At 49.7% G+C, this 27975-nt stretch overlaps 1 protein-coding gene across 7 annotated transcripts in view; it reads right to left on the reverse strand.

Annotated features, from left to right (window-relative positions):
* KANSL1 (KAT8 regulatory NSL complex subunit 1) overlaps positions 1 to 27975 on the reverse strand; it is a 175080-nt gene that overhangs the window by 109672 nt on the left and 37433 nt on the right. For 6 of the 7 annotated variants that reach the window (XM_073607623.1, XM_073607630.1, XM_073607624.1 and 3 more), the window contains one exon: positions 2850 to 3841. In XM_073607623.1, the coding sequence (XP_073463724.1) occupies positions 2850 to 3745 (896 nt within the window). In that variant the 5' untranslated portion in view covers positions 3746 to 3841. Of the gene's footprint in view, positions 1 to 2849; positions 3842 to 18038; positions 18463 to 27975 lie in introns of those variants that run through there. The other variant, XM_073607625.1, reaches the window with a different exon arrangement.

A 27975-nucleotide genomic window follows, 5' to 3' on the forward strand; every position in this document is an offset into this window, starting at 1 on the left:
CCCCTTAGTCAAGATGGCTGCAGCAAAAAAATGCTAGGGGGCTTTTTTCAAAGTGATTTCTCAACAAAATAAAGCATGGAGACATAGATGGATGAGGATGGGGGGGGGGGTGCATTGAATAATAAAAATGCATTAAAGTGGAAGTTCACCCTAAAACTAAAATCTCTAAAAATTTACTTGCATCCACAAGACTAAACCTATCTAACCCTGTAAAGCAAAAATCGCTATACATACCTTTTTCAAAGCCGATCCAGTCTGGTCTCCAGCGGTGGAAGCTCTGTGTAGGACACAGCCGACAACGGCTGGGAAATGAATGGGAAGTGACATCACCCATAGTGTTACTATGGGGCTTCCGTTGTCGGCTGCCTCCTCTCCACACACCCACAGAGAAGCTGCCGCTGACAGCTCAGCGTGGGGCCGGAGCGGCTTCAGAAAAGGCATGTATAGCGATTTCTTCTTTACAGGGCTAGATAGGTTAGTGTTAGATTGTGGATGCCTGAAGATTTAGAGATTTTACTTTTACCCTGAACTACTAGTGTTTTTGGTTTGTGGCTCTCAGTTGCAGTAAAGATCTGCCCCCAAAAAAAACCCTAACACCTGCAAGACAAAGGCATAATGAGCTAGTATGCATAGCATACTAGCTCATTATGGAATACTCACCTGAGATCAAAGCCTTTACTGCGGTGCCCATACGCAACACCGGCGGCTGACATCACTGCCAGGGATTACTTTCGGGTATGGCGGCCCCAGCGCTGTGATTGGCCGGAGCCGCGATGACGTCACTTCCATGCATGCGCACGGTAACGGCACACTCACTGAAGCAACGGCACATACATGCCATTGCTTCAGTTTGTGTCACTGCGCATGTTCCAATGACGATGGCACATCCAAATACAGGGGATATCTCCTAAACCGCTACAGGTAAGTCTTAGTGCAGGCATACCTGTAGCACAAAGTGATCGGTAAAGGATTACAACCACTTTAAGAGGCTGCATTGATGGGGTTTACGTATGTGTGGATGGGGAAAATGCAGCTTGCATTTGACATTAGTTTGAGATCATTTACAGTTGATTGACAGGTACATTTGATCTGCAGTAGATTTTCTAGGCTGCATGAACCGGCTTCAAAATGATTTTGCATTTCTATTGACTTGTATGAGGAGAGAAGCAGTCCTCTTGCAAACAAAAGCCTATCAACACCAACCACAAGGGTTCCAGAAGGCATCTGTCACACCATAAACAGAGCAGCGGAGATTTCTGCCTATTCTTTCATGCCATATCCTAATCTTTCACCAACACAGGTATGGATGCAGCACACCTGCGGGGAAACGCAACCATTCCACGCGATAGAAAAGGGAACACCTTACATCTGGTCACTGGACAATCCCCAACGGTACATCTCTAAGCAGTGGAACCTGATGGACCTCTTTCTGCAGATTCTAGTTGCATGGCTGTCTCTGCATTTAATAACGGAGTCCCTGAGCTTGAACAAGCATGTTATCAAGGAAAATCTGAGCTCCCAATTTGCACACATTTTGGGGTCCAAGATGCAAGAAATAGTGAAGCCATTGATTGAGCACAGAAGTCAGACAACTAGCATTTGCAGAAGGGAAAGTCAGCAACTGTCACCTTCATGTCCCTTGAGTACAGCTTTGTTTTAAAAGACATCTAAATAGTCAGCACACTCGTATTGCCTTCTAAATTGCTCCCAAAAGGGTCATAGGCCTTCCAATCACTCCAATACTCAAAGCATCTGCATTGCTTTCAGCTATCTGGTTACGCATGGCAACTCTGAGGACGGGGCCGGATAAATCCCAGGAGCCAGGTTAACACAAGTCTAAAAAGCATTTATTGTTGTACTTACCCACTGCAGTCAACACAAGTAGATTTTTTGCTCCAAAAAAATAACCATGGGATCTTAGAATAATGAACAGTTCTTGAGAAATGTGGTTAGTCTGCCTCCCTTTCCTGAAAGGCATTTAAAGTAAACCCTACCTATGTTAGGGGGCTTTCACATATGTGGACCGTTCAGATCCGCCTGTCAATTTTTTCAGCGGATCTGAATGGTCGTTCTATACATCTCTATGGAGCGACGGATGTCAGCGGTGACATGTCCGCTGACAAACGATCCGCCCCGATCCAGACGGATGGAAACCCTATTTTCCATCCGTCTGGCGGATTAGATGAAAACAGACAGGTGGTCCGTAATCATCCGATCCCCCCCATAGAGGAGAGCGGAGATCTGACAGTTCCATCCCTGCGCAGTGTGCAGAGACGGACTTGTCATCCGCCGGCTCAGCGGGGATCAACGGATCGATCCCTGCTGAGCAAGCGGATGGCTGGATACGGATCCACATGTCTGAGAGTCCTTATGGAGAAGAGGAGAGGTGTTCTATAGTCCTATCCTATGGAGACAAGGCTGCCCCTCCACAGATACAGTATGGCAAGTCAGTGCTTTCCCAAAGGACAAGAATTGTGTTGCTGGCAGGTGAAAAAGGAAAAAAAAAAAAAAAAAAGCCTGAAAAAATAAAAATAAAAAAAATTAATTCAGCCACCACATTTAGGGACTGGTAAGCTGTAGTAAATCACATTTTTGAATACGCTTAATTATCACAAGAATTTCCAACTTCCTCTTACATTTCAGTATATTTGCACTTTTAAATTTAGAGAATAGATTTCGAGAGCAACTTCTCAAATTGATGTGAAACTGATCTGCTCAAACCATACAAATGCCTTTAAATGTGGAAACCTCATTCCAAGGAAACATTCACCGTTTTTGCCACCTTTCATTATCCTAAGGTGTGTGCTTAAAATCTGTTACACAATAGGAGTAAGTCAGAGTGTACTTACAGTGGCACATGGCTCTGCTGCGTGTCCGCTTGGCCCAGTTCGTCCTCTTCCACATCCGAGTCGCCTCCTGAGCTACTTTCTGTGGCGTCCGAGTCAAAGCCTCGCTCGCAGGCCCGCAAAGTGGCGCTGCCAGAACAACTTAACCTTTCAAGTTCAGCTGCTGCTCCCTTTAAAATTGCCTCCGAGACAACGCTTCCAGCCTCTCCTCGGCGCTGAGCATCAGCTTTCCTGGTTACCACAGTCAATCGGGAACGAGACGTTTCCGTGTTGCGGCCAAAGGCAGCCCCGACTAAACCGCCTAACTGTTGGTGGAGATGGCGCTCAACCTGCTTTGCTTGGACCACCTGGAGCCGCTTTTGGATAGACCGCGCCCTCTTTTCCATCTCCCCATGGCGCTGTAACAAGGCTTTAAGACGAGCATCAGAGCCATTCTCCACACAAGAGCCCTTTTGCTCATGTTCCTCATCAGGAGAGCCTGGAGGAACCGGTGGGGCTTTCACCCAAGGCTCCAGCGCAGGAATAGAGAGACTTGGGGGCTTGTCCACTGCTGGCTTTGCAGGTCTTTTAGCCAGTCCATTCAGAGGTCCACCTTGGCCCCCTCTACTGGAATTGGTAATGCCTCTCAGATCCTCCAGGTTGAACTCCAGAATGGAGGAACGCCCCCTGCAGAGTGACTGAGACAAGATGGACCGGGGAGTATACACCCCACCCAGTTTCAGGCTCTCCTTTCCAGGTGTTCCGCTATAGTTCGTTACCAGGTCTGGTGGGGCTGGTGGAGGAAGACAGCCGCCGTTGGTCTCACCAAGGGGGAGGGAGGACGATGGGGGCGCCAGCTTGAAGTGCAGGTTGTGGGCGTCAGGGGCAGGGTCAGTGAGAGCAGGTGCCATCGCAGCCATTCAGCACAGGGAAGAGGGCAGGGGAGGGGGGTGCTTCCCCAATGGGGGAGGGTGAAGTTGGCCACACCTCCCCAGGGCAACTCCAAGGAGATACACCTATAGGAAAAAGAGAAACAAGAGTTTTTAAGGATCCAAAAGCATAACATTACTTTATCCATGAGAGGTCATCCAAATACCAAAGTCAAATAAAATGATGCAACAGTCAACAATTAAGCCCCTCTACACAGTATAACTCACATGTGAATCATACAGGAACCGCACCACATTCCTGTGCAATTCAGTGCGATTTGATATGCTGCAATTTGAGCCCATTCATTTTGAATGTGCTCAAAATCACACCAAAAAAAATATGCAGGCACCATTTTTGGAACCGCAGCGCAACCACATCATTGTTCTGTACCATGAAATCCTTTGCAGGAAAACCACACTGCCTTTGCAATCCTTTTGAGGCGTTAACTTGACACCCACAGCAGATTACAAAACACAGCAGGAATGCAATGTGAGGTGAGAAATGCGCAGGAATCGTTGCGTTTCCTGCACCGCAAATGTGAAAAAAAAAAAAAAAGTGTGAATGGGCCATATTAAAAAAAAAAAACAAAAAAAAAAAAAAAACACACCGTTTGTACTATAATTGGGCTTTACCTTAAGAGTAAAACACAGACTAATGTATTAATGGAAACAACCTCTATTGATAAAGGATATTGTCATGTTCATGAACGTGGCCTATGCTCAAACACCCAGTAAGAAGCACTGCAATGTTCTTGCTTAGAAGCAGCCCTTAGCTATTAGGTTTTAGATCAGTAAAATGAATACTTATATAAAAAATAGATTAGCCTAGAAATCTAAAAGAAACCTTCCAGAAAGAAACCTGTACATGAGCAGTGGGGGAGTCAGCAGAAAGTCACAGCCAGCTTCCCACAGACAAGATGGAGGCACCAGGGACTCCAAGACTGGCAAAGAACCGGCCCGGGTGAGGACAGCGCTGGACACCTGCACTGGTGTCGGTTTATTAAAAGTCAGCAGCCACAGTATTTTTTTTTTTGTTATAGATGACCAAAGTTCCTCTTTAAGGTCTAGATTAAAATGATTTTTTTTTTTAACAAACATGTCATACTTACCCCGCCCTGTGTAGTGGTTTTGCACAGAGCAGCCTAGATCCTCTAGTCGGGTCTCCCACCGCGCTCCTGCCCTCCTGCCAAGTGCCCCCAGAGCACACAGCTTGCTGTGGGGGCACCCAAGTAGGCTCGCTCCCAAGCTGCTGCTCTGTGTGTCCATTCACACACAGAGCCGTGGCTCAGCCCCACCCCCTCGCTCTTCTCATTGGTTCACTGGCTGCGATTGACTGCAGTGGGAGCCAATGAGAAGGGAGGGTCCCCAGAGAGCTGAGGCTCTAGTGGACATCGCTGGGCTCAGGTAAGTATTGGGGGGGTGGGCGCGCTGCACAAAGGTTTTTTTTTATCTTCATGCATAGAGGAAAAAAAAAAAAAGAGATTTGTTTCATCTGTGTATCTGAGGCTGTTCATTCACTGGATATATGTAAGTGTTTACATCCACTTTAACTGCAGTTTGGGGGGGGGGGGTCACCAGTTTTAGGCAGGCCACAGAGGATTCAATTTTCTTAAATTCCACCATGGGCGGAAGGAAAGAAAATCACTTTATTCCCCCATCTACAAGGTCAGTGTTGATGGGGGAAATCCCTCCTGCAGTGCTATTGTGTTCTGCTGGCGGAGAGCCTTCCCTGACAGCAGAACACACTGTGGCTGATTTACAAAAAAAAAAAAAAAAAAAACCTGAAGAATGATAAATCTGGTGCAGCTGTACATAGGAACCACTCCGCTTCCATTTTTTTTTTTTTTTGTCAATGCTTAATATAAAAAGCTGAAGTTAGAAGCTGATTGAATACCATGCACAGCTGCACCGGATTTTGCACTCTAGTGCTAGTAAATCAACCCCAATTAATCATAATGGCACCTGGCAATAATCGAATGTAAAAAATCTGACATGCTGGTGGTACCCAGGTCAATCCATCCATAGCCTGCCCATAGATGGCTTGAATCTCGCCAGGTCCCTGCTGAACCAGCTGAGATTTGATCCATCTATGACAGGCTTTAGCAATACGGTCTGCCAGCCTGAGAGTTACAAATCTTGCCAGCCAAAGTGGTTGGCATATATGTACTTTAATTGTGATCTGAATTATTGTCCTGAAGTTCAGCTTTATTGTGTGCCAGAATACCAAACCAACATGAATTTTAGTCTAAGAAATTAATCCAATAATTAACAGCACAATAAATCCCCCACATTTGACACACTGCTAGTACAATATGAAGAGATAAAAGCTCTGAGATGGACAAGTCCTGCCACCAACCGATGCTACAAGCCATTATACATGATGACCAAAGCAACTTTCACCCAGAAACATGGGCACACAGTCCTCCCAGGCATGGGGAAAGAACTGTGCCTTTATTTCCAGGGAAATGACAATATTCCTGGAAATAAGTCCAGCCTCAAAATTAGATTCCTAGCAGCTTACCTTCAAACACTCAGATGTAATGCATGCTGGTGAACTGTCTTACCAATGAGGATTCCCAACTCTGCTCAGCTGTTTTGTAATCCAGACACCCCTACCACACAGCAAAGATAGGTCAGTGACCTCACTAGACTGCAGGTAAAGCAATCAAACTTAGTCAAGGACTCACCTCCAGTCTGGTGACTGGACAAAAAAAAAAAAAAAAAAAAAAAAAAGCGCAGCTACTAACATTTGAGTCCCTGCTTTATACCTCCTGCAAGCATGTTCACTGTGTTTGACTGACAGCACTATGCAACAAAACAGAGAATGGTTAAGCATTCACCCCCCCCCCTATTTTGAGCCCAGCCGTAGAACAGTATATAAATACATAAAACTACTTGTTTTATCCCAGAACGACACAGTAACATATGTGGCACCCAGAAGGTGGGCTTTAAACATGGGCACCACATATATATTTGTTCTTGTGTTTGTGCTGGGAGGGCACTGCACAGCGCGCTTCCAGCACAGAGACCGGGCTTTTATCATGAGCTCCGGGTCTTCGTACCAATGATCGGGACCCCAGGACTCCTGGTTCCCGGTCACCTGATCGCTGTGATAGACTCTAATTGGCCATCACAATGTTCAGTCACTGTGCAGCACGAACCTGCGTTTTCTTTCTTCTCTGACTAGAGAGAAAGATACCTTGTATTGTTCTCTTCCCGCAGGAGGGAAAAAAGATGTAAACAAAAGTGTGTAAAAAAAAAAAAAGAAGAAGAAGAAAAATGAAAGCTAGATCAAGGCTTTTCCACCAAGGAAAAACCCTTTAATAATATTCAGGTCTCAGGGATCCTCTACTACAAATGATTAGAGCTGCGGCTCATGGTACAATAACCACACAACATTGGTGGTCTATGAGAGAAAGGCTTCACTGCACTGAAAGTCAGTGGTAAGAATGAGTGGTGTTGGTGTCAGAACTATATGGGCACCATCGCCGCCCACAGCTCAGGGAGGAGAGCGACCCATCGCCGCCCACAGCTCAGGGAGGAGAGCGACCCATCGCCGCCCACAGCTCAGGGAGGAGAGCGACCCATCGCCGCCCACAGCTCAGGGAGGAGAGCGACCCATCGCCGCCCACAGCTCAGGGAGGAGAGCGACCCATCGCCGCCCACAGCTCAGGGAGGAGAGCGACCCATCGCCGCCCACAGCTCAGGGAGGAGAGCGACCCATCGCCGCCCACAGCTCAGGGAGGAGAGCGACCCATCGCCGCCCACAGCTCAGGGAGGAGAGCGACCCATCGCCGCCCACAGCTCAGGGAGGAGAGCGACCCATCGCCGCCCACAGCTCAGGGAGGAGAGCGACCCATCGCCGCCCACAGCTCAGGGAGGAGAGCGACCCATCGCCGCCCACAGCTCAGGGAGGAGAGCGACCCATCGCCGCCCACAGCTCAGGGAGGAGAGCGACCCATCGCCGCCCACAGCTCAGGGAGGAGAGCGACCCATCGCCGCCCACAGCTCAGGGAGGAGAGCGACCCATCGCCGCCCACAGCTCAGGGAGGAGAGCGACCCATCGCCGCCCACAGCTCAGGGAGGAGAGCGACCCATCGCCGCCCACAGCTCAGGGAGGAGAGCGACCCATCGCCGCCCACAGCTCAGGGAGGAGAGCGACCCATCGCCGCCCACAGCTCAGGGAGGAGAGCGACCCATCGCCGCCCACAGCTCAGGGAGGAGAGCGACCCATCGCCGCCCACAGCTCAGGGAGGAGAGCGACCCATCGCCGCCCACAGCTCAGGGAGGAGAGCGACCCATCGCCGCCCACAGCTCAGGGAGGAGAGCGACCCATCGCCACCCACAGCTCAGGGAGGAGAGCGACCCATCGCCACCCACAGCTCAGGGAGGAGAGCGACCCATCGCCGCCCACAGCTCAGAGAACCCATAGGAACCTCTGGATGAACCCTGGTTGAGAAAAGAAAGCCTAGCGTAACAATGCTGCCCCTCCAGAATAAAAGTTGAATACTGTGACTACGTCCTCCACAGGACAGGTAGTAAGCAAGTCACTAGCAAACAAAATAAGAAAATAAGCCTGAAAAAAAACTAATGCAAATAAAACATATAAGGTGTAGTAAGTTTCAATAGATTACATTTTTGCTTTTAGATACTCCTTAAAGCAGTCACTATAAAATACCCTGGGCAATTCTGTAGAAAAAAAAAGGCAATATTCTTCCTGAATAGGAAGAAAAAGAGGAACTACGGGAGAATTATTTTGTAAAAGGTCAGGCAGTAAGAATGACGGATGAAACCAAAGCTATAGAAGCTAACTAGTAATCAATGGCAGATAAAAAAAATAACTCAATACACTTAAAAAGACCTCCAATCTAAAGAAGGCCTTTTTCTTCCAGTCTGCAGATGCCAGGAGGACTGCTAACATGCAAATTATCTGAAAACCAGACACCCAGAATAATTGGCCTGCGCTGACCTTAGATTTGTAAACCCTGGAGGTTTTTCATTTTAAAGGCATTCCTCAAAACCTCCTGTGATGCAGACCCCCCCCCCCTTTACTTACCTGAACCCGATCTTTCCAGCGACAGGGATGAGCACACCAGCTCCAGCCGGTGTCTCAGGTCCTGATTGGATAGAGTGATAGCAGCGCAGCCATTGGCTCCTGCTGCTGTCAATCAAATCCAATGATGCGGAAACCGAGTCCTGCTGTCTCTGTCAATGGACGCAGCAGCAGGACACAAGAGCGCCCCCAGGGAGAGTGGCTCTCCAATGGGGCACTCGAGAAGAGGAGGAGCCAGGAGCGCCGCTTAGGGACCCCAGAAGAGGATCGGGGCCACTCTGTGCAAAACCAACTACACAGAGGTGGTAAGTAAGTATGACACTTTTTTTAAACAAACCTTTACATATCCTTTAAGATCAACTGGTAGAGGCCACAAGGTCTTGTCTGTTCCCACTCAGACAGACAGCGGTTAACCCCCTCACTGCCAGTGAAGTAGGTCATATAAAATCGGAAGAAGCAGGCCATTTTACACACATGCAAATGTGACAAGGTGACTGTCTGGTGGAAGCGATCCTGCGGCTGTAAAGTTGCCTGATCACTTCCACAAACGTAAAGTTGCCTGATCATTTCCACAAACGTAAAGTTGCCTGATCATTTCCACAAACCCCAGTAGTGCGCCTTTAGCTTCAGTGGAAAGAGGGCAAGGGTCAATTAGATCCCTGTTGTGAGAAAAAAAAAAAAAAAAAAAAAACGGTCATAGCAAAAAATGCTAGATGACTCCCCCCTTAATAGGTAAGGAGGAAAAAAAATTAAACTAATGTTACATCCAAAAATAATTATACCCCCCCCCAAAAAAATCTCAGCACCCCACCTATATGTGAACGTAAATACCCGTCAGGGACATGTAGGTATGAAAACATTGATTGCACTACACGAGAACAATGATTCTAGGGCCATTATTCACGTTCACTCTAACGGACTTTTAAAGCATCAACTATTGAAAATGTTGGGTACTGGTGACGTTTCACATGCACAATTTTAAGGTTGGACATGTTTAGCATCAATTTACTCAGCACAACCTCATCTTTTATAGTTTACAAGAAAATTGCACACTATATAGTATCTGCCCCAAAATTAAAATTTATTTTTTTTTTTTTTTTTACAGAAAATTTGTGTTAGTTTACATCAATATAGCGCAAGAGAGAAATTTGCAACAACCGCTATTTTATTCACCAAGGTCTCGGCTTTCAGGAGAATCTATGTTTGGGGAATTTAACTAAACTTCAGGCCTAAAATTATTTTTTAATCGTGTGCAAACCCCCACCTTTAAAAACAGCTCTTAAAATGGTTTTAAACTCCAAACCAAAAATGTAATATATTGCAGCTTACCAATCATTAGATGTGGTGGCTGCATTAGTTTTCTTTTTTATGCTTTTCCCTTTCTCTTCACCTGGTGATCTGACTAAGAACACCTCCTGTATTAAGAGCGTCCCCACTCTGGATGAAGGAGCACAGGGGGCACCTTTGGACAACATTGTCAGTCCGGGGGGGGGGGGGGAGGAGGAGTGTTAATATACCTAAACCTGCTAGTACACCTAACAAATTGAAGCCAAACTCCAGCTCATACAGTTACAGCAAACAGTTTGTTCCTTTTGGGATAAAGATTTTACCTAAATAAAAGCTGATCATTTTAAGCACCCGTCAGTAGTAAATAGTTTATCCAATTCCCCAAACTGCTACATCTGCAAGAGAGTTCGTTCTTTTGAAAAATAACAGACTTATTATTGGCCTGATCACCAGGTTAAAAAAAGGAAAGAAGGCCAAAAAAAAAAAAAAACAAAAAAAAACTAAATGCTGTCAGAGCTGAGAATTAGTAAGCTACATAAGAATAAAAAAAAGTTTGCTTTTGGGTTTAATATCACTTTAAATGTGGTGGCTGTACTTTTTTTTGTTTTTCAGGTCAAGTTTATTTTTGCAAGTACAGAGAATATCTTTTGATCTTTCTAGATTTCCAATGTCCTTGTAACTTCCTGTGAACTGAACGAATATCTCAAAATGAACAGTTTTCCCAGCTATCTTCTGTGCACTACCAGCGTCTCCCCTCTATGTTATGTAAGGGAGGAGTGGAAGTGCCGTTTGTAGTCCAAATCACAAATGCAGCCTAGGGCAGTGATGGTGAACCTTGGCACCCCAGATGTTTTGGAATTCCCCATGATGCTCAACTACACCGCAGAGTGGATGAGCATCATGGGAAATGTAGTTCCAAAACCTCTGGGGTGCCAAGGTTCACCATCAGTGGCCTAGGGTGACAACACCGCTCCTACATAGATAAAAACACTACAAGTGAGCTAAGACAGGAAGTGTTACTGCCAGGATCACCAGGTGAAAAAAGGCAAGAAAAAAAACGAATGCAGCCACCACATCTAAGGACTGGTAAGCTGCAATATATGACATCTGTGTTCTCGGATACAGCAGAAGATGTATTCATTTAGGACCAGTTCACACCAGCTGTGATGGGCAGCTATTCCAGCTCAGTCCCAGTACAACATGGGAAAAAAGCCTCGTCAGCTACCAGACCAGTTCTCACCACCATGCTGCGGAGGCGTGCACCAAAGAAAAGCACGGCATGTGTTCTAGCACAGCCGCCGGGGTGCACGGCCCCATACTAAGAAGGCAGCTTCTTTATCTTTTTAATCTTTGCCTGTGTTTGAGTTGAAACCAGTGCCCCGGGTCTGCTGCTTCAGGGTGGCTCCTTTCTCTTGTAGCATCCCATGGAGTCCCCCTTGTATGCAGGGACTAGAGTTGTGTCTCCCAACACTGTGTGCAGCAATAGAAACACACAGCCCATAGCTTAGGATGGCAAAGCACCCAGCCCCCCCCCCCCCAGCCTACTTTTTTTCCAAGCCAACAACTACCTTAAAATGTTACTAAACCCAGGAGCCTGCATTTGCTATATCTGGTCTCCCACAGTACACAGAACACGGAAATGCAAAAGTTTTAGTAAATTTAGACTGCAAAATACCTTTTCTCACCAGCAGTATATAGCAGTCTTGTGACCTCTATTAGTGTCTGGTTAAAGCTTGTAGGAGTTTTTCATTCTCCCCTAATTGTCCTATGAGGCTGCAGGACCCCTGACCCTCTGCTGATTGGACCTGTGCTGATCACATGCACCCTCAAGAAATAAAAAAAAAAAAAAACTCTGCACATGTTCAGTTCGGTGTGTAATGCTAGAGTGCCCTCAAGGCTCTGTATTATCAGGAGATGGTTTGGGGACAGTGGAAGGGGAGGATCAGAGAAGACAGGATCAAACAGCCTTTTTACACAATGCAGAGGATTAACCCCTTAGGTTCCACAGTGAGTATAACAAGCATGCTTTACTGCATATACAGACCGATTTTACTGTTGTGGGTTTAGTAACACTTTAAGTAGATCAGCTGGAGACTGCACTGTCCACTATTTGTCCTTTCCCATGAAGACCAGAAGTTCAGGGAAGCAGCACTGGAAAAGCAGGAGCCAACAGCATTGAAAAAGGTTGCAAACTGCAAATGCTGGGGTGAGAATTAACAAATTGTTTTTATTGGAATCTGTTTTTTTTTTTACTGTGCTCAAGGTGTTAAAAAACAAATAAACAAATCACATTCCATAAAACGTATGTTAATACCCCACTGAGGATCGCTTTAGTATGAAATGGCCTGAGGGCGGCCGTTTGATGTTTACAATCGATACGATCAATTTAAATAGCCCTTGCCATGTATGTGCCACATGGGTATTATCAGGAGGGAGAAGAACAAGCAATCCCCAAATGTTGATGACTGGCTCCTCCCCACAGAGAATGACCCCCCCTTACTGCACGTGTGCCGATACCGAACACCAGCTGAGCCGGGAAGAGAGGAGGGCCGGCCCCACCTGTGTACGATCCCTGCCAGCAGATCTCTCATCACCTCTCCCTCTATTCATTGTGTGATGGGCCTCACATAGCACAAGATTTCTTCCTGTATAGTCCTGTGACCCCATACACTTCAATCCCGTATGTACAATCTACCCCAATTCACACAGGATATCAAAGCAGAGGGACACAATTCTATCATCATCAACTGCAGGAATTTCATAGCACATTACAACATAAAGGAGACCCTACAGTTACAATGAATGACGGAAAGGAGGACCCTCCCCTCTCCAGAGATTACCATCCACGGTTCAGCATACACGTTACAATCTGACTGTACAATTACAGCTTTAGATTTACAAAAACTATCCAATCTATTAGTATCCAATAAAGTAGGCCTGTACAGTAGATCTAAAAGGAGATTGTACAATCAGATGGTACTCTGGGGGGTGAGCTTAGCAATGGTCATACACACTACAATCTGACCGAACAATCCCAGGACAATCTCCTATAAAAACGTACCATGTTATAGAGAAGGACAGAACTAAACCTTCCATTTGTATCTATACACTGCAAGGGCCAGTGTGATTGGATAGTCTCGGTAGGTTTTTGTATGACATGATTTTGGTAAATCTCAAGTTGATTGCAACAAAGACATTTCAATAAAACATTTCCCACCATCCTTCACATCCTGGAGTCAATACATGCCCCCGCACACACCAACATTGTGACCCAAGTCCCGGGAACCGTTTGGTTTATCTCAGGTATGAGTAGAAGTTGTCAGAACGGTGGGAAGGCGCACGGACGGGGGACGGAGGAAGGCGCACGGACGGGGGACGGAGGAAGGCGCACGGACGGGGGACGGAGGAAGGCGCACGGACGGGGGACGGAGGAAGGCGCACGGACGGGGGACGGAGGAAGGCGCACGGACGGGGGACGGAGGAAGGCGCACGGACGGGGGACGGAGGAAGGCGCACGGACGGGGGACGGAGGAAGGCGCACGGACGACGGACGGAGGAAGGCGCACGGACGACGGACGGAGGAAGGCGCACGGACGACGGACGGAGGAAGGCGCACGGACGACGGACGGAGGAAGGCGCACGGACGGGGGACGGAGGAAGGCGCACGGACGGGGGACGGAGGAAGGCGCACGGACGGGGGACGGAGGAAGGCGCACGGACGGGGGACGGAGGAAGGCGCACGGACGGGGGACGGAGGAAGGCGCACGGACGGGGGACGGAGGAAGGCGCACGGACGGGGGACGGAGGAAGGCGCACGGACGGGGGACGGAGGAAGGCGCACGGACGACGGACGGAGGAAGGCGCACGGACGACGGACGGAGGAAGGCGCACGGACGACGGACGGAGGAAGGCGCACGGACGACGGACGGAGGAAGGCGCACGGACGACGGACGGAGGAAGGCGCACGGACGACGGACGGAGGAAGGCGCACGGACGACGGACGGAGGAAGGCGCACGGACGACGGACGGAGGAAGGCGCACGGACGACGGACGGAGGAAGGCGCACGGACGACGGACGGAGGAAGGCGCACGGACGACGGACGGAGGAAGGCGCACGGACGACGGACGGAGGAAGGCGCACGGACGACGGACGGGACGGACGGAGGAAGGGACGGACGGAGGAAGGGACGGACGGAGGAAGGGACGGACGGAGGAAGGGACGGACGGAGGAAGGGACGGACGGAGGAAGGGACGGACGGAGGAAGGGACGGACGGAGGAAGGGACGGACGGAGGAAGGGACGGACGGAGGAAGGGACGGACGGAGGAAGGCGCAGGGACGGAGGAAGGGACGGACGGAGGAAGGCGCAGGGACGGAGGAAGGGACGGACGGAGGAAGGCGCAGGGACGGAGGAAGGGACGGACGGAGGAAGGCGCAGGGACGGAGGAAGGGACGGACGGGGGACAGGACGGAGGAAGGCGCAGGGACGGACGGGGGGACGGGACAGAGGGGGACGGACATGGGGACAGACGGAGGAAGGCGCGGGGACGGGACGGAGGAAGGCGCGGGGACGGGACGGAGGAAGGCGCGGGGACGGGACGGAGGAAGGCGCGGGGACGGGACGGAGGAAGGCGCGGGGACGGGACGGAGGAAGGCGCGGGGACGGGACGGAGGAAGGCGCGGGGACGGGACGGAGGAAGGCGCGGGGACGGGACGGAGGAAGGCGCAGGGACGGACGTGGGGACGGACAGAGGGGGACGGACGTGGGGACGGACAGAGGGGGGACGGACGGAGGAAGGCGCAGGGACGGAGGAAGGCGCGGGGACGGAGGGGGGACGGAGGGAGGAAGGCGCGGGGACGGAGGGGGGACGGAGGGAGGAAGGCGCGGGGACGGAGGGAGGAAGGCGCGGGGACGGAGGGAGGAAGGCGCGGGGACGGAGGGAGGAAGGCGCGGGGACGGAGGGAGGAAGGCGCGGGGACGGAGGGAGGAAGGCGCGGGGACGGAGGGAGGAAGGCGCGGGGACGGAGGGAGGAAGGCGCGGGGACGGAGGGAGGAAGGCGCGGGGACGGAGGGAGGAAGGCGCGGGGACGGAGGGAGGAAGGCGCGGGGACGGAGGGAGGAAGGCGCGGGGACGGAGGGAGGAAGGCGCGGGGACGGAGGGAGGAAGGCGCGGGGACGGAGGGAGGAAGGCGCGGGGACGGAGGGAGGAAGGCGCGGGGACGGAGGGAGGAAGGCGCGGGGACGGAGGGAGGAAGGCGCGGGGACGGAGGGAGGAAGGCGCGGGGACGGAGGGGGGACGGAGGGAGGACGGCGCGGGGACGGAGGGAGGAAGGCGCGGGGACGGAGGGGGGACGGAGGGAGGAAGGCGCGGGGACGGAGGGGGGACGGAGGGAGGAAGGCGCGGGGACGGACGGAGGAAGGCGCGGGGACGGAGGGGGGACGGACGGAGGAAGGCACGGGGACGGACGGAGGAATGGACGGACGGAGGAAGGGACGGACGGAGGAAGGGACGGAGGGGGGACGGGACGGAGGGGGGACGGGACGGAACGGAGGGGGGACGGGACGGAGGGGGGACGGGACGGAACGGAGGGGGGACGGAATGGAGGGGGGACGGACGGAGGGGGGACGGACGGACGGAGGAAGGGACGGAGGGGGGACGGACGGAGGAAGGGACGGAGGGGGGACGGACGGAGGAAGGGACGGAGGGGGGACGGACGGAGGAAGGGACGGAGGGGGGACGGACGGAGGAAGGGACGGAGGGGGGACGGACGGAGGAAGGGACGGAGGGGGGACGGACGGAGGAAGGGACGGAGGGGGGACGGACGGAGGAAGGGACGGAGGGGGGACGGACGGAGGAAGGGACGGAGGGGGGAGGGACGGAGGGGGGAGGGACGGAGGAAGGGACGGACGGGGGAGGGACGGAGGAAGGGACGGACGGGGGACGGAGGAAGGGACGGACGGCGCAGGTATGAGTAGACGTTGTCAGAACGGGGGACGGAGGGGGGGGCGGACGGAGGAAGGGAGGGACGAACGGACGGACGAAGGCGCAGGGACGGCGGAAGGGACCGACGGATGGGGGAAGGCGCAGGGATCGACGGACGGGGGAAGGCGCAGGTATGAGTAGACGTCAGAACGGTGGGAAGGTGCACGGACGGGGGACGGAGAAAGGGACCGACGGACGGGGGAAGGCGCACAGATAGGAGACTCCTCGCTCACCTTGCTGGAACAGACATATGGTGGGGGGAGGGGGTACAGGTTTCTATGAACCCAGGTGAGGCTTGCAGCCAAAATTCAATGAAAGGGAGGAGAAGAAAAGGGCGCAGGGAATGCAGTAAAAAGGAATTATTGAAGGTGAAGAGGTTGGAGAGCCGGGGGAAGGACGGAGTAGGAGAGGGGAAGAGAGCCGGGGGAAGGACGGAGTAGGAGAGGGGAAGAGAGCCGGGGGAAGGACGGAGTAGGAGAGGAGAAGAGAGCCGGGGGAAGGACGGAGTAGGAGAGGAGAAGAGAGCCGGGGGAAGGACGGAGTAGGAGAGGAGAAGAGAGCCGGGGGAAGGACGGAGTAGAAGGAGAGGAGAGGAGAGGAGAGCCGGGGGAAGGACGGAGTAGAAGGAGAGGAGAGGAGAGCCGGGGGAAGGACGGAGTAGAAGGAGAGGAGAGGAGAACCGGGGGAAGGACGGAGTAGAAGGAGAGGAGAGGAGAACCGGGGGAAGGACGGAGTAGAAGGAGAGGAGAGGAGAGCCGGGGGAAGGACGGAGTAGAAGGAGAGGAGAGGAGAGCCGGGGGAAGGACGGAGTAGAAGGAGAGGAGAGGAGAGCCGGGGGAAGGACGGAGTAGAAGGAGAGGAGAGGAGAGCCGGGGGAAGGACGGAGTAGAAGGAGAGGAGAGGAGAGCCGGGGGAAGGACGGAGGAGAAGGAGAGGAGAGCCGGGGGAAGGACGGAGGAGAAGGAGAGGAGAGCCGGGGGAAGGACGGAGGAGAAGGAGAGGAGAGCCGGGGGAAGGACGGAGGAGAAGGAGAGGAGAGCCGGGGGAAGGACGGAGGGAGAGGAGAGCCGGGGGAAGGACGGAGGGAGAGGAGAGCCGGGGGAAGGACGGAGGGAGAGGAGAGCCGGGGGAAGGACGGAGGGAGAGGAGAGCCGGGGGAAGGACGGAGGGAGAGGAGAGCCGGGGGAAGGACGGAGGGAGAGGAGAGCCGGGGGAAGGACGGAGGGAGAGGAGAGCCGGGGGAAGGACGGAGGGAGAGGAGAGCCGGGGGAAGGACGGAGGGAGAGGAGAGCCGGGGGAAGGACGGAGGGAGAGGAGAGCCGGGGGAAGGACGGAGGGAGAGGAGAGCCGGGGGAAGGACGGAGGGAGAGGAGAGCCGGGGGAAGGACGGAGGGAGAGGAGAGCCGGGGGAAGGACGGAGGAGAGGATGAAGGCAGCACACAAAGGACCTGAGCGGAGAGGGAGAGAGAGGGGTGGGTGAGGGGTACCGGGTGATATGCGGAAGACACAGAAAAGTGTGATCAGCATTGGGAAGGAGAACTACAGGAGGACTGGGGGGGGGGGATGGGGGGGGTCAGGCTAGGAGGAGAAGGCAATGAAAACAATGTGAGGTTGTGAATACCGGGAAGGAGGGGGGGAGGGGGGGTCAGCACGCTGCAGCCTCATTAATAGAGAAGCGCAGACTAGTAAAGTGTTGTATGTGTAGGAGATATAAACGTTAGCGCTCTGCGTCCCATCTGTCACATGACACACATCATCAATACAAACTCAAATCCATACACCCCCCCCTCCCCCCCATAACACACCATAGAAATAAACAGACATTTCCTGCTCAGGATCAGGGCGGCGGCATGGAAAGGGTTACGGGTGGAGGGGGGGCCCTTTAAGAGGACCTTTAAATTGGGGGGAGGAGGGGGGGGGGGATATCTCTTCCAGGTGGAGGTAATAAAAGTCAGACTTACACAGGATGACCCCCCCGGGGGGGAGGGGAGGTGGGTGTCCAGGTCACAGGATCCCCCCCTGCAGGGGTTAAATCTTCAGGTCAGATGACCAATCCCTGTTATTATTACCCTCCCCCCCTCCAGGGGGGGGCAATAGGAAAAGTAAGAAGGGGGGGGCAGCAAATTTTTTAAAAAATGTGCTGTGATGGGAAGAAAAAAAAAAAAAAAAAGGAGAAGAGTTTTAGAAGAATGAGAAGGACCCCCGATCAGATCTGCGGAGACCCCCCGGTCCACGTGCCGGGGACAGATCGGACCGATGGGGGGGGCGACTGCGGCGATTTCCACCCCCCCGGATCTTGCACTGGATCCTGGGGAGGAGAGGGGCAAAATGGCGCCGTCACAGCGACGGACGGAGAGGAAGACTGCGAGGGAGGGGGAGGAGGAGACTCGGAGAGATCGGAGGGAGGAAAGCGTGGAGAGGAGGAGACTGACACAGGAGGCGGCTGCTCCCAGGCTCCACCCGGTGGCCGCACACAGGTACTACCACTGACACCAATTACACATACAGTGTAGGAGAGCGAGGCCGGTGTCTTGCCGAGAAAGTTCGCAGAAATGCTCCCCCTAGTGGCCGCACAGGAGGTACTGCCGCTGACAAATATCATCTACATATCAGAAGAAAGCAGGGTTCACAAGCTCCCTCCAGTGGCCATACAGAAGTATTGCCGCAGACAAATATCATACAATATAGAATCAGTACTGCTTGGACCTTGAAGGGGACATACCCCAAAAGCGTGTCCTGAAAAATTGTATGTTGGTGCAAATAAAAAAAAGTATCACAGACAGTACTCCATTTTCTTTGCTACAAAATAGATGGTAAGGTTCCCAGGCTCCCTCCAGTGGCCGCACAGAGGTACTGCCGCTGAAAAATGCTCCCAAGCTCCCTCCAGTGGCCACACAGAGGTACTACCGCTGACATAAATATCATATACAATCTAGAAGGCAGGGTTCCCAGGCTCCCTCCAGTGGCCGCACAGAGGTACTAACGCTGACATAAATATCATATACAATCTAGAAGGCAGGGTTCCCAGGCTCCCTCCAGTGGCCGCACAGAGGTACTATCGCTGACATAAATATCATATACAATCTAGAAGGCAGGGTTCCCAGGCTCCCTCCAGTGGCCGCACAGAGGTACTGCCGCTGACACAAGTTACATTAACAGTATGGAAGGGGTGCTCAAGCTCCCCCAGTGGCCACATAGAGGCACCGTTGCCGACATAAATAACATATACAGTATAAGATTAGGGGGGACGCGGGCTCCCCTAGTGGCTGCACAAAGGTACTGCTGCTGACATCACATATACAGAATAGGAGAAGGGGGGACTCGGACTCCTCCTGGTGGCTTCACAGAGGTACTGCTGTTGACATTACATACACAGTAAAAAAAGAAGGGGGGGAACTCGGGCTCCCCCCAATGGCTGCAAATAGGTGCTGCCGCTTGCATAAACATTAACAGTATAGAAGGGGTGCTTGGGCTCCCCCAGTGGCTGCACAGAGGTACTGCCGCTTACATAAATAACATTAACCGTATAGAAGGGGTGCTCGGGCTCCCCCATAGGCACTGTTTCTAACAAACATACAATTTAGAAGGGGGAGCCCAGTGACTACAGAGGTACTGCTACTGATAAATGCTCCCTCCAGTGGCAGCAGAGAGGTACTGCTAACATATATAATCATATACAGAATAGGGACCAAGTATCAGTCTCCCCCTAGTGGCAACAGAAGGACTGCCCCCAAAAATATATATAAAGAAGGGGTGCTCAGGCTCCCTCTAGTGGCCGCAGAGGGTACTTCCACTGACATAAATAACAGTATAGGAAGGGGTCTTCTCAGCTCTGATTGGGCTGTGCATTTATCTTTACACACAGCAGGAGGCACAGATGTCACCCAATCCACTGGACTGTAAAACAAGTGACACGGTTTCTGCAAACAGTACCAATAAAAGCATGCCTAAAATGTGACACAAAGCTCGGTCATAATTTAATCAGTACAAGGAAAGTCATTTCACAAAGAGCAACCAGAGAAAGCCATAGCAACCCGAGGCTGGCGTGCCTTCACCAGACTACTGCAAGTCAGTCGCTGCTTGTTCATGTGACATTACCCCGAGCAACCTCATTTATGCCAAGCATAAGGAAAAAATTGATCTAAACACTGCGCTGCAAAAGGCCAGACACATTTCCCAACCATAATGTAAACTATAGAAGACTATCAGGCATATTCCTTAATGCAATGATCACTGTGCCATGTACACAAGTCTGTGGTTCTGCACACACAATCCGACCACCCTGTGCCATCTATGCCACCCGCCAGGTCCTTAGACAGAAAAGTTGTAAGATAGCACTTTCAGGTTTAGTCTGGGATGGAAGGCATGGGTGCAGATGTAAGAGGGGGAAATCACCATCACCTGGATGAGTTAAGCCTGTCCTATCAAATCTGAATAGCAGCATCTGCTGGTGACCCAAAGGGATCATTCACACAGCACAAAGGTCCACAGATACAACCGTTTCCTATAGGACACCAAAACCCTGGGGTGCAGCATGTCTTCATGTGTACACACTCGTCCCAGCACTCCACAACACGCCATGGGGCCTAAATATGAATCAGGTGCTATTTTATTTTTTTACGATAAAGTTATAAAAAAGTAAACAATATGATGTGGGGTACCAACATCTCCCATCGCCCCTGTACAACATACACCAGCATACAGGCTTGTGGGAATGAACCGTTGTATTCTAGAATCCGGTCAAAACAGAGTAATGTCCAAACGGCTAACATTTGTATGCTACTGAAAGAGTAAAACTAAAGCAATCTACAACTAAGATTCATGTAAAAATAACCAGCTTAACACCAGACCTAAAAAGAAGGTACATATCACACATTTCCTCTCCAGCATGTAATTATACTTGGGCCAGAAAAGATCTCTAATAAGCTGCCTTTGACATTTATCTGGTAGATTGTCACATGACTGTCCTAGGCCTTGGTCATGTGATCCAAGTAGACGTGTCATGGTCAAGACTTGGGAATGATCACATGATGGAGCTCTGGAGGAATGCAGAATTTAGCCCATAATATCCAATGACACCAAGGGGTGTAATCTATAGATCCAAATCGCAGTTCACTATTTAATATTTATTTGATGGGAACAGCCATTTCAAATTCCTTGTTTCCCAGTATGATTTTTATTATAAATGTTTCTGGATAGACTTGAGAAAGCCCAATGAGGACCTGGTCAGTAACATTTCCTGCATTAGGGTGCCTACACTCCAGATGAAGGAGCAACAGATACACCTTTGGACAGCAGCATTGTCAGGGGAGTGTTAGATGCTCAACCCTCCAGCTTCTACATCTGCAGGACAGCTTGTTCTGTTAAAAAAAAAAAAACACAAACTTGCTGGCCAGATCACCAGGTGAAAATAAAGGAAGGAAAGCCGAAAAAAAAAGAAAAAAAAAATAGTATTGGTAAGCTGCAATATAATAAAGGCTTGCTTTTGGGTTCAATACCACTTTAAAGGGAAGACTAGAACCCCTGTCAGCTTTTTATGGTTGCTTTCTCTGTTGCACTTCCTGTCTAGTAAAAGATTACCCCCAGAACATAAAGGTGAAATCTCTCTAACAGAGTGCCGGATAGCTGTAAAACCTGACAGGAGTTCTAACTTTCCCTCCTTCTACCAAAACAAAGATTTTTTTAAAATGGGGCTATATTTAACCATGACCCATGAGACCTTCCTTTATCGTGTGCCGCTCAAGCTCACTGAAGATGGTGTCAATCCTATATGCTGGAAATGCTGAGAGGGAGCCCGTCCTGGCTCCTAAGATAGCCCAGTATAGAGAAGGATGTCCCCAAGACCATACACATCCATAGCATCCCAAGGTATGATGGCAAGTGGCAACCTTAGCCTGGACTCCAGCCAGGTCACGCCTCCAACGCGTTTCACCTCGACCCCTCAGAGCTTAGTCATGGGAAACTAAGCTCCGAGGGGCAGAGTTATACCCATGGTGGGTGTGGCCAGAGTCCAGGCTGAGGTTGCCACTTATCACCATACCTTGGGATGCTATGCATGTGCGGTCACAGGGACATCTTCCTCCAGATAACCATAAATTACCTGGTTTCCACCTATAGTTTGCATTTATAAATGTACATGGGGACACCCCTCCCATTTCCTCCTCATATATGCTGGCTCAGTAGTGCTAACCAAAGCACCAGTCACGTGGCCTCATGTTAAACACACCTGAATTTATAAAGGCAAGCTTTGATATTTTACACTTTTATTAGAGGATTCTGGGGGGTGTTTTAGGCCCCCTTAGTGGTCAACTTCTCTGGTGCTCCTCTACCTGCGTCTCTCAGTCAGACATGGTATTTGGCACCTAAGTGGATGCATAGACTGGATTTTACTGACTGCTCAACGTTCACCTCTCAGAGCCTTGCTTAGTCCTGAGCCAGCTATACATAATGCAGAGGAGCAACTTCTCTCAAATTCCTAAAATAGCAGAACCACTACAGAACCTGTCAGCTGCGCAAAGCGAAAGACAATTTGAAGGAATATTTCTGAGAATGCAGTGAGCCTCATCACCGGGCCAATAAGCTGGATAAAGCCTCATTCTGTGTGGATAAATAGTGCAAAGGAAATCTACACAGACTGGCTGCCATCACCAACCTCCGATAAAAATGCTTGTTGGCAAACAGTCTCTGGTGTCAATGCTTTCAAATCATCGATCTGGAACAAGAAAGCAGCCAGATAGGTCTCGGAAATCCACATTAGCATCACAGCAGGGCAGCCAAGCATCTAGCATGTTCACAAGCAGAGGCCAACCACGGCATCCTACATTTATCTTTCACGCAAAAAAAAAAAATTATTTTTATTATTTGTGTATATATATATATATATATATATATATATATATATATATATATATATATATATATATACACATACATATACACACAAATAATTTTTTTTTCTTCTTCATTCAACCGTCAAATAACTTATGGCCTCCCTAGGAATGAGTCCTTTGATACTACTGGTCAGAGTGCAAATATTGAGTCCATAAGGAGAGTTTTTATATCAGACCAAACAGAAAAGTAGTAGTATTGGACACTTTCACCAATATTAATATATAAATATATATTTTTATTTAATTTTTTTTCCACACATTCGGGGTGTACGCTGTGCTACTGTATTCTGTCAGTGGGGAACCTTCAGGGGAAAAAAAAAAAAAAAAACACAGACAGGCTGGTTGTACTGAAGTTGATCGATAGATAGATACAACTAGCTAGTCCATACATAAAATTGAAATTCGATTTCAATTAGACAAAGCCTGCCCCAAATCAAGTCGCTGCTGTGCTGTCTCTTTCTAGTACTCAGTGCTGGGAATCCTAAGTCAAGCATTAAGGCCCCTTTCACACTTGTACGACCTGAAAGTCAATCGACTTTGACGAGACTTGAAGCAATGCCTGTGTAATTTTGAGGAAAAAGGTCCTCAAGTCGCATCAAAGTCGGACCAAAAGTAGTGCAGGGACTACTTTGAAGTCGCACAGATATGAATGGTACTCATTGGAAATCATGGGGTACGACTTGTCATGCGACTTTGCAGTCCCAAGTCGCAGGACAAGTAGCACAAGTGTGAAAGGGGCCTAAGGCTGAGTTCACACTGGTGCAATGCCAGACATCGCATGTGATTCACACCGCATTGCTGCGCACATCACATAGTTTGTATGGCTGAAATCGCATTGCATCCGCACCAAATTGGTGCAGGACCCATTTTTTGGTCCGCACTGGAATCAGATCTAATGGGTGTTCAGGCCCATGCGATCCGATTCCTGTCCGATTTCACAGTTCACACTGCTATCTGTGAACCGATTTTGGGGTGTCATTACCTTTACATCCGACACCCACAGCGATTGGCAGAGAGCAGCACGAGATGTGATGCGGGAACCCGCATAGGAATCGCACAGGTTCCCGCATCACACTAGTGTGAACTGGGACTAAAGGTTTATTTGTGAAACAAAAAAAAAGGACTGTGTACATATAGTAAAGAAAATATAAAGATTTAAAAATACATCAAATGAGTCTGACCCCAAAAACATCACCAAAAAAATAAATAAAAGCGTATTTATTTTAAAATTAGTGTGACTGAAACTTGTGTTCCTTGGCTCCATTTAATGTCCTGTTTGTTCCTAGATGGAGCTGATGAATCCTTGATTTCTAAATTAAGAACAGATGAGGGACTCTGAATACAAGTGGTCTGTGTCCAGGACTGATCATCTGTCCCTAATCACATGTAACTACTTGGATGTGCGCTTACATGCCAGCTGCTGCCATGCTTAAAAACGCACACCTGTGCAATACTGATTCTTGGTGGGGTACAACCCAAATGGACTATGTGAAGGAGCCCTTAAGCTCAGTTTCTCCTGCATTTACATGTGGTAAGCTGCATAAAACTAGGTGAAATTGTTCCTTGTTTATTTATATGCAGCTAAACTGGATGCACTTAGATGCTGCTCAACGTCTAGGTGTGCATTCAGCCATTGAAAAGCATTACATGCATCCAGGTGAAATCAGCTCCAAAATGCATCTGGACGCAGCCATGGGTGTCAGGAGAGGTAAGCATTCCCCCCTCTTCTGTACAGGAATGTGGTTTGCTGAAACAGGTTCATTAGGCGAAAGGGTTTTTATATACACTTATAGTGGTTGTAAACCCTTTTTGTTGATTTTTACCTATAGGTAAGCCTAGAATAAAGCTTACCTATAGGTAGTGGAAATATCTCCTAAACGTGCGCCGTTTAGGAGATATTTCACTTGTAGTGCACCAATGTCGTCATCGGCATATGCGCGGTGAAGGAACGGACCATCGTGCCGTTTCTTCCCCCAGCGTGTGCCGTGACTGATGGCTCCCGCACAGGAGTGACGTCACGCGGCTCCAGCCAGTCACAGAGCCGGAGTCCGTGGCCCCCGGGTGGAAGAGGGGCGAAGATGGAGCGACCTGCTCAGGGGACAGCGCAGGCTTTGTTTGCAGGCAAGTGTCGTATAAATGGGCTAGTATGCGATGCATACTAGCCCATTATGCTTTTCATTTGCAGGCCTTGCGGGGATCAAAAGAGGAAGTAAAGCACATCAGGGTTTACTTCCTCTTTAATGTAATAAAAAAAAAACTAATTAAAAGTTAACACTTTAATTACCGGTTTTCTACATACAGATTGCAACGATGTAAGTACCTGGGTGCGGCTATGCTGGTTTATTACATGTACAGGTTCTGCTATGGAGGTGCCCTTCTTGGCCACTGGGTCTTTTGGGATGCTTTTTTGAAGGGGGAGGTGCTCTACTCCTATTTAGTAGTGCTGCACAATATTGTGCTTTTATTATCCTCTAATCCACATGTGTCAAACACAAGGCCCGCGGGCCAAATAAAGCCCTCCAGGTCATTTCATGTGGCCCTCACACCCCTCCTGCAGCTGCAGCACCCCCTCATCTCCACCTACCCTTGTCTCTGCAGTCAGCAGCAGAGAGGAGGACAGGACTCCTCCCTACAGATCTTGTGCCTCTCTGTGCTGTCACTGCACCCCCCTCGACTCCTCTGGTCTCAGCATTCAGCAGACTCCAGAAGCTGAATCCAGCCCTCCTCTGGTCCTCCTCCAGACCCTGCACATTCTGCTTTCCAGCTCCGCCTCCAGGTTCTTCCTGTCAGCAGCACATAACGGGGTGCACTGTGATGTAGGGAAGGGTGGGGACTCTTGATATCTGATGTAAAAGGGGGGGAGGGTTGCCTGGTTTTACAGATACAACCGGCCCTTTGAGGGTGACCCTAATTCTGATGCGGCCTGCAATGAAATGGAGTTTGACACCCCCTGCTCCAATCTTACTGCAAGTCTGCTAGATAATATCCACCTGACTTAAAGAGTAACTCCACCTTGAGAAATAAACACCCCCCCCCCCGGGTGATCCATGTACATTGCAGGGATTTTATCAACTTTGTTGCAGCTTCCTTTTTGTTATTTTGAAGAAAAAGGTGTTTGTTTCTCTGTGTCCATATGGAAAGTAAATGGGAATGGGAGTGACTTTATAATAATCAATCAGCTGCTGCACATGCAGGGGTCTAATGAGGAAAGCGACAGGGTCTGCATCCCTTTAGACACGATTTTCCTTTGAGAGCATCACCAAAAATGACATTTTTTTGTTGCAGAGGATGCTCAAAATCTGACTTGCATTTTAGTGCAGACTTCTGGGAAAATCAGCGAGCCAATCACACAAGCAGGAAATGACATATCTGGGGGACGTTCCTTACACGGTGTACAGAAGGCCTCCATGTAGCTATACTGAAGAAAAAAATTACAGGAGCAAAAGGTCATTTTTAATAACATTTAATTAGAATATAACTTGTGTAGCAATTGTAATATAAATATATATTACAGTGTTTTTAAAGGGTCACTCCACTTTCATGGGGGGAAAAAAATAGCAATTAAAATATTATATATATAATATTTTAATTGCTATTTTTTTCCCCCCATGAAAGTGGAGTGACCCTTTAAAAACACTGTAGTTTTTAACGCCATGAAACACCCACAATGCTCCTTCCATCCATGTGATTTAATCACCAATAGCTGCAGATGGTTAATCATGGTAGGAAGGATACATTTTGATTTACCGTAATAAAGTCATTTGGTAAAGCAGTCACATTATTAAATCAAAGACATTTTCATGACAGGTCTGCTTAAACAAAAAAAATAAAAAAAAAAACAAAAAAGAAAAATCCTAAAAAGATTATGAAGAGGGACTGCCTCCAGATTCTCAGTAATTCAGAACATTATGTGTACATCTAAAACACAGGGCATGGCACGGAAGATTAATCTACTCCCTCATCTACCCACAAGCCTGCAGTACAGGCTAATGCAACATTCATCAAGACGCGGGTTGCCAGCCTTCCACAGCACTACATCTACACAAGGCAGCAGTGTTCACTACCCGAGAGCTGCGGATCTGATTTGTATACAGAGAACTGTCTGTTTGTGGTATACACAGCTCAGACAATGGTGCGACTCTGGGTGTGTGACGCTACAAGAAGGGCACACACCTGTACGGCATTACCACACTCTCCGGGAATGCCAATCGCTCCGGATGAACCTGCACGCTACGACGGTGCTCTGTACTCTGCTACAAATCCATGCCTGACAGCCATAAACAAACTCATTAATGCTCGTTGGAATTTCTGCCGTGTTTTACAGAGTGCTGCCTATAATAAAATAACTACAACTTCCCAAAAAAAAATACTACTGAGATGGTGCCATTGATAAAAATGCCAATTGCCTACCTGCCTCTTGCCTACTTCCAGTCACCAAGGCTGAGCAAGCATGCAGCCAGAGAATGCATACACATACCAAGCGAGTAGTGAAGGCGGCACAGAAGTCAGGCGTCTGGGATTTTCTAAAACAAGATCAGCAGTAAGTCTGAAAAGCTGCACTACCAACCCACGTACATCCATTAGGCTCCATTCACATCCTTGTGTTGTGGCAACGTGTGCGCCCCTCGTGTGCGTTCGTGCAGTGCATGTTACATTGCGCCATTCATCTGGACCTGTAATGCATTACAGCAACGCACATACTTTGCAACATGTCATAATGCAACACATTACAAGGTTCGTGTCGCATCCAATTTTCAGGACTTTTTTTGGTGCATTGGCAGAATATTATTTTCAATGGGCAGTCTTAGCGCAATGTTAATTAATAGACCATAAAAGTTTAAATCCTACCTCGGGATAGGTCTTTAATGCAGTCTGGGCCAATATGACCAGGGTGGATGAAAATCAATGATAAAAAAAGAAAAATCTGATTCCCCCCCCCCCCAATTATAGTAAATCAGATTTTTTTCCCCCCCACATTTACGTAAATCAGATCCCCCCCCCCCCCCCC

Source organism: Aquarana catesbeiana, linkage group LG12 (genome assembly GCF_042186555.1).
Source record: "Aquarana catesbeiana isolate 2022-GZ linkage group LG12, ASM4218655v1, whole genome shotgun sequence".
NCBI lineage: Eukaryota > Metazoa > Chordata > Amphibia > Anura > Ranidae > Aquarana > Aquarana catesbeiana.